The sequence below is a fragment of the Pungitius pungitius genome, chromosome 17, assembly GCF_949316345.1.
Source record: "Pungitius pungitius chromosome 17, fPunPun2.1, whole genome shotgun sequence".
In the NCBI taxonomy this organism is placed as follows: domain Eukaryota; kingdom Metazoa; phylum Chordata; class Actinopteri; order Perciformes; family Gasterosteidae; genus Pungitius; species Pungitius pungitius.
Genome location: NC_084916.1, coordinates 15,718,295 through 15,725,599, shown reverse-complemented (window position 1 = coordinate 15,725,599; position 7,305 = coordinate 15,718,295). Strand labels below are relative to the sequence as shown.

The 7,305-nt window shown below is 49.1% G+C and overlaps 1 protein-coding gene across 1 annotated transcript; it reads left to right on the top strand.

The window, feature by feature from the left end:
* LOC119219472 (1-acylglycerol-3-phosphate O-acyltransferase ABHD5-like) lies at positions 1–3,839 on the top strand. Its single transcript, XM_037474717.2, has 7 exons — positions 1–720; positions 1,391–1,473; positions 1,650–2,052; positions 2,470–2,621; positions 2,745–2,856; positions 2,952–3,132; positions 3,370–3,839. Exons 1-7 carry the CDS (start codon positions 614–616, stop codon positions 3,472–3,474), a joined length of 1,143 nt encoding a protein of 380 aa, XP_037330614.2. The 5' UTR covers positions 1–613; the 3' UTR covers positions 3,475–3,839.
* Positions 3,840–7,305: the final 3,466 nt, after the last annotated feature.

The following is a 7,305-nucleotide window of genomic DNA, read 5'->3' as shown; positions in this document are numbered from 1 at the left end:
TTGAATGTTATTTTTTTCCCCAAAAAACATAATTTATTCGAGGATTGTTCAAGTAAAAAATGTGCAAGTTAATGCAAAATATATTTTACAGAAATACACTAATGTTGTTAACTTGTAACCGAAACCGTTGGAACAACGTGTTATGCTAATTGACATGCTAACAGTCAATTATAATTATATCAACGTTACCTCAGTAAAATGAAGCCATTGGAGGTCAGCTGTGTAACTTCAGGGAGTTGGTTATAGTTACACGCTTCTTCTTCGAGCAGCATAGAGTGTGTGAGGGGGGTTTTCTCCTAGCGAACAACCGCTAGAAGGTCAGGACGACGACACCGGCCCACCACCAAGGGGCGTCCATAGCACATCTACGGACCACGGTGCTGCCTTCACGTGTAGTCGGATGCATTTACCCTCCAGCTCTCTCAAAGCCCTTCGACTCCACAAAGTTAAAAAATACCTCCGGATAATTCAGGTTTATATTCATATTTGTGTGTTCTTAAAACAACCGAACGCCGCGCAGACACTGTCTTGGATCAAAGCGTTTGCAAAAACTGCACCTGGAACTTCTTTGTATAACACTTGCCGTGTTGAGGTTTCGACGGAGTGTGCCTGAATGCACCAAAATAAATTTTTGACAGTAGCTTTTCAGATGGTCGCCAGACCATCACAAAGCACCATGCGAAGGATGGCAGAGGAGATACAACCTACCAAGGAGCAGAGGTGAGCTTCATCTGTAAAAACGCTTCTCATTTAGAAACCGTCTCCGTACAGTTTGTCGTGTTGTTTGGGCCTGTTGTGTCCCCTTCGTCCGTTTTGTGATGACCCGAGCGGGTCGTTGCCTGGGAATATTACCTTTGTGGCAAACATACCAAAAAACACAGTCCAGTGAATCTCTGTTATAATCGTGTTATTGCTCAATTCAATATCAATTCAAATCCATTAGAATCCTCGAAATGTTGACTGATCGCTATTCTTTTAAAATAAAAACAACTTTTTTTTAAACTTCTTGGGGTAATTTCCGCCTGCACTTAATTTGTTGTGGAACTGTGCCTTGATGAATTCTGTAAACGTTGAAGCTTTGAGCATTTTGAGATTTATGGGAGTTCTGAAGTAATCTTATCCTAACATCGCGACACAAGTCAACCTTAAAGTTCCTATTTTTAATCCCATCTGGTGTCGAGAAGTGTAAACTAAGTATCTGGGCTTCACTCCATTTGTTGTTCGCATGATGTCAAGGTTCCCTAAAAGGGGGATTTTGGGAAGTATAGATTGCACGCCAACAGTGCTGATATGAGCAATGTCATACGGTCAAAGTTCAGATGATAGTTTGCTTTTGTCTGAGTTTGCATGTACTTTGCGTGTTCTCCCGGGCCTGCCTTCTGAATCGCAGGTCCTGGATATTAAGTTGGCTTCCCTCCTGGTGTCCTACCTCCCCCTCTCACCTGAAAGATGCAGAGGAGAAAATGCTCAAGAGTAAGTGAGTTGTTGAACTTCTGTGGCTTTCTAAATGCTCTGAGGATTTATGTGTCTGCAATTGATTTCATATTTTGTCTCGTGAAAAAGGGTCAAAATTAAGAGTCCATGTGGAGCGTTTGGGCCGAGTCTCATTTCTCTCACTTTTCCCCCCCCTTGTCCCATAATTCTCTCAGGTGTGAATCGGCCCTTCTCCAGGCAACACGTCCGCATATCCAACGGCGACTATCTGTGGACCATAGCGTTTTCCACCAGGCCGCAGGCGGGCTCCCCCCCCGGGCCCCCCGCCCCGCACAGGTCTCCTCTGGTTCTGCTGCACGGCTTCGGAGGCGGGCTCGCCCTCTGGGCCCAAAACCTGGACTCTCTCTCCAGCAGCGGGCCGGTCTACGCTCTGGACCTGCTGGGCTTCGGCAGGAGCAGCCGCCCCGAGTTCAGCGCCGACCCGGAGGGGGCCGAGGGGCAGTTTGTGGAAGCGCTGGAGGAGTGGAGGGAGAAGGTGGGACTGGAGGAGATGGTGCTGCTGGGTCACAACCTGGGAGGATACCTGTCTGCCGCCTACACGCTCAAATACCCGCAAAGGTATCCGAAGGCGGTCCACGCACACTTTAAGATTCACGTTCATAGATTTGTAAAACACAGTGTTATTATACATTTGCATTATATACATTTGCTTCAGTTTTTATTGATTCATAGAATTAAAAAAGGACACCAGCAAAATCTTCTAAACCGGATCAGAAATCCAAATTCCAGGATGAAATGCATACAGTAACATGGAATAGAATTGAATAGATCAGACCCGCTGCCACTATATCTGAGTTGGTATTTCTGTCATTAGTCTACAGTCACTATAATGTGCAATACTAATGATAGCATGGTACTGGAGAGCAAAAAATGTTAACTTTCATGTCTGGTCCTGCTATTTAAAATCCCCCAAACTCCTGTGATGTAAATAGTGGGATCTGCAATTTGAAGGAAGCACCTGGCTTGTGTGTGCAGGGTGAAACACCTGGTGCTGGTGGAGCCGTGGGGCTTCCCAGCCCGCGCAGAGAACCCCAACCACCACTCCATCCCAGTGTGGATCAGGGCCATGGGGGCCGTCATGAGCCCCTTCAACCCTATGGCCGGGCTCCGGCTGGCCGGGCCTCTAGGTCGGCACACGCAAAACACACTCAGACGTGCTCTTCTCTTTCATATTGGGCCCATTTCTTTCGCTGTGTAGTTAAAAACAGAACCGCCGGGGACTAAAGCTTTGTCTTTTTTCCCCCCCTCAGGTCCGATGCTGGTCCAGACGATCCGGTCGGATTTCAAGCAGAAATACTCCTCTGTGTTTGACGACAACACGGTGTCGGACTACATCTACCATCTCAACGCCCAGACCCCGAGGTGAGATTCCATTTATTTTGTGTAACCCACAAAGTAGTGATATGATGTGTGTGTATAACATGTGATTACACCTCTCGCCCCCCCGCCCGCTCCAGCGGAGAAACGGCGTTCACGAACATGACCATCCCGTACGGCTGGGCGAAGAGGCCCATGCTGGAGCGGATCGGCCAGGTCCAGGCCCACATTCCCGTGTCCTTCATCTACGGGTCGCGCTCCAGCATCGACAGCCACTCCGGATACGCCTTCAGGAAAACCAGACCCGACGTGCAAATCACCGTAGGATCTTTTTTTCCTCTTGTTTTTTTTTGTCGTCGTCGTTTAGTTTCACAGTTTCAGTTTCGCTATGTGGCGTCAGTGGAGACGCCACAAACGGGGTAAAAGTTCATCGAGAACACAAATCTTAACATATGGAGTCGCGTTCTTGTTTATTTACTGAGGGGATATGAGATAACGACCCCCCCCCCCCACTCCTCTCTCTCTCTCTCTCTTTGTTGTTGTTTGTTTGTTCGTCAGGTGATCAGAGGAGCGGGCCATTACGTTTTCGCCGACCAGCCCGATGACTTCAACCAGACGGTCCTCCGGATCCTCGCCGGGACGCAGGAGAAAAAGCCGAGATGAGGGAGATCGGTTCAGACGACGCGACCACACACAGACACACACACACACACACGGGGGTTGGGGCGGGGGGGGGCCTCGGCCTCCTTATCACGCACTTTAGTCTTAAGTGACAACCGTCCCTCGCCGCAGGTTTCTTCATCTGTGATTTGTAAATAAACGTGAGACGCAGTCTGGGTCGTCCGTTTAGTCTTTTCTTTTGAACACCGCGTTCCATTTGGAAAATACCGAGAGAAACCGTTGTGCAACTTGTCTCCTGCATCCTCCCTCGTGGGGAAATCTCATTTTATGGTTCCCAACTAGGCAAAGTGCACTTTCTTTCTTTTCTGACCCCTCACCCGCTACGTGGGAGATACGTGGGTGTTCGGGGGCAAAGGGCTGCCATGTTTTCCACGGAAGTCCCTCGGCTCTCGTGGGGTGGGGTGGGGGGGTGGGGGGAGACGTGACCGCCGGCGGCCAGCAGAGAGCAGCGCGGCGACGGGACACTCGCCCCCCCCCCCCCCCCCCCCCCCGGGCCTGCTCCATAGCGAATCCCAGGCAGAGGGCGACGCTGAGGGGACGTGGACAGTCGTGCTTTAAGAGCGCCGCCACACTCGGGTCTCTCTGCTAAGTCACAACTGCCATGACAGAATCGGGTCAGAGATGGGTGCTGGACTAAAAATAGGCCTTCTGTTTCAAGAGAGAGGGGGGGGGGGGGGGGCATAAGTTAAAGTACCCCTCCAGACACAAGAATGCATAAATAGTCTGTGATGAATAAGGTTTTATTTGGCGCGGTATTCCCTACTAAAAGAGGGCTGGAAGCACGTCTCTCTCCCCCACTGAGACGTTCAGGACGCGTCAATAATGAGCAAATAGGACGTTGAGCAAGGGACGTTCTCTAGTCTGAGAAAATTGCTGCAACATGAAAGCGTTTTCTTTCCTCATTTGACAATTGTTAAAACCTAATATTCTAAAAAGCAGGTGGAAGCTAATCCGCTCAACACCAGACACCTGAACAGACAGAGTAGAGCACTGAAGAGAAGACGTGTGTCATCTTTGAGCCTCGAGGCCTGTCACCTCTGCCCGTCTCTCGCCAGTGACCTCCCCCCCCCCCCCTTTCCCCCAACTGTCTCCCGGCAACAGGGTAGCCACGGAAACCGATCCTTTTGGACTCCCAACCCCGCTGGAAGTGACGCGCTGGCTTTGGACGGGGTAATTAGGGCGTGCTCGTTCCTCTTGGAGACGCCGGCCGGCTGCCCGCCTTGTGGCGCAGGAGCCTTCGGCCTCTCGGGGGGGGGGGCTGAGGTGTGTGCGACGCCGTGATCCTTCGAATGGCGAACTCGCCGCGCCTCTCCCAAAATCATGATCAGGCAAAGGAGCTTTGCTTTCCTCCTGGTTCTCGAAATAATTGAAGGCTTCAAGACTTGAAATAACTGCGCATGAGAAGATGTGTGCACACAGAAACACACACACACACACACACACACACACACTGTGGCTCTCGGCTTCCCTTTAATCAGCATCACCACATGCAGGTTTGTGCAGCCGAAGCATCGGGAGCTCAGTCCTAACAGTCGTATCGCTCTGCGACCTGCCAAGAAATCCAGATATTTCACTGACTGTTCATTTCGGGGTCGTAAGCCATAGTTTTAGGGTCAAAGTGTAAATATTTAATACTTTAACACAAATAAAGATATACACAAACAACATGCACCAGTCTTCCTGTAGGCCTCTCTCTCTATTTACCTCTCAATAGAATTGGGTTTTTGTCATGTGACTGGCATGATGGGATGAGCATCAAGCACCCCCCCCCCCCCGCCCCCCCCACTCTTCTTGTCTGATGATACTTGTAGTCCAGACATTTATTTATTCAGCTGTGTTGTCGGCCAAGCTGACATTTGCACCATAAAGAAAGGACTATATTTCGAGGAGGTTTGTGTTGTGAAATGAAAAAGAATCTTAAAGGTTAAAGGTCTTTTATTGCATTATACGTCAAAATTCCGAAAGTTAATTCCCCACAGTCATTGCGCAAAGAACCCGCTCCGAAACATCCTCAACCTTTATGCAGTGAGAGAAGCCCTCGCCATCACCGTGCATCATGGGACAAGAGACAGAAGCAGGAGGCTGCCAGCTGGCTGCTTGTTCTCCACCGAGGGGGGAAAGCTGTCGCCGCGGAGACTTCTCCGAGCGAAATGGACGCAGAGAGGCATCGAGACGGTTGCATTGAGACCCGTCCCGCGGGCCAAAGTGCTGAGATCTGGTCTTTGAGGACGAGTGTCACAAATGTTTCCAATGGTTTAAAAAGAACAGCTGGGCCTTCCTCTCCCACTTATTCATACATAATGTTTAAATATGATTCAATTCAATGTTAGCTTGTTGGAATATAATGAGGTTACAAATTTAAATTTAAAATGGGGTTCATGCAGATATTTGTGTTTACACGACCCATGTGTTCGTATCACATTGGATCACATGACAACCTGAATGTGAAAAAGATGCCGTATAGTGATGAAGGCTCAGATAACTAATGGGTAAAATGCTCTTGTTAGCACCTTTCAGCTCAGTATTTTGGTTTATGTGATATAAAGTTCTAATTACCCAAAGCACCATGTCAATTTGTGACTGTGACCTTTCACCCTAAACCTATTTGACCTCATTTTGCAAACGGTCACAGGCCACAATGGTTTATTCACAAACAAAGAGCCAGAATGTCTGCCCTCTTGTAAAAACCTCATTGGGTGACATCCAAAGAGAAGCTCTAGTCCGTTCCACCGGTGTCCTTCAGAACCCTAAAAAGGACGTTGCTTTGGAGGAAGTCCTGTCCTTGGAAGCAGGAAAAAGCGTTGGCTAAAGGCGGCGTAGGAGTACACGGCATCCTGTCTCCTCCAAAATACCGCGTCCAGACATTCCAGGCGTTCTCCAGATGTGTCCTGCTTCCTCGCAGAACATTTTTTTGTTGTTATTTTTCCAAATAGCTCGTCCACGTCACGTGATCGGAGTTTTAGGGGGTTTCTTGTTGTTGTTGTTGTTGTATTGCAATGAACTCTGTTGTGCGATTACCGTACTCACAGTTTTTTTTGTCATCCCCTCCTGCCACAGCTAATAAAGATGACCCTTTAATCCCCCCCCCCCCCCGCTTCTTGGTCACACATTGTGCGAGATGGGCAAACACACTGTTTCAGTAACGCTCCGAACAAGCAGACAGTGAAATCAAACGCACCCGCACACACACATGCAGGGACCATCATTGCACACACACACACACACACACCTCTCAATGTCAGATGAACAAACAAAAAAAAGCTCCATCAAATGGCCAAACACTGTATGCTTGCTCTGAGAACAACTGTGTGTGTGTGTGTGTTTTGTTCCTCACAGCAGTTTAATCAGCAACTCGCATTGACACCCTGCTGACAGCAGCTCAGCCTGAACGTTCAGCTCCACCCGCGCCCACATGAAACTACAAAAACGCACAAAAAATACAAAAGAGAGAAAGAGAAGGCCTGTTCGCTGGTGGCTGCAGAGCTTCACCTGCCTGCATGAAAGGTCTGAGTAATATGAAGCACGTCGTCCCTCCCCAGGCTCTGTTGAAGAATCCACCTTTTTGTTGTGGCCTCCGTGTTTGTACATCTTGTGTCGTCGTGGTCGAATACATTTCCATTGAAAAAAGAAAAAAGGGGAAAGTAAAGGATGAACCTGAACTGTGAATGCACAACACATGCGGGCCGGGACCAGATGACCCGTCTGCCGACCTTCTGACGGATTGATTCCCTTCATATCCCGCATGCACCTGCATTGTTTGTTTTGTGCGCGTGTTTGTGTGCGTACATGTCACACGCGCCCCCCCCCCCCCCC

Bases quoted from the DNA above. Each gene is read 5' to 3' on its own strand.
- LOC119219472 (XM_037474717.2), top strand. From the start codon at position 614: ATGCACCAAAATAAATTTTTGACAGTAGCTTTTCAGATGGTCGCCAGA. The intron at 2,622-2,744 runs GTCGGCACACGC...TCCCCCCCTCAG, and splicing joins CCGGCTGGCCGGGCCTCTAG to GTCCGATGCTGGTCCAGACG. The intron at 2,857-2,951 runs GTGAGATTCCAT...CGCCCGCTCCAG, and splicing joins CTCAACGCCCAGACCCCGAG to CGGAGAAACGGCGTTCACGA.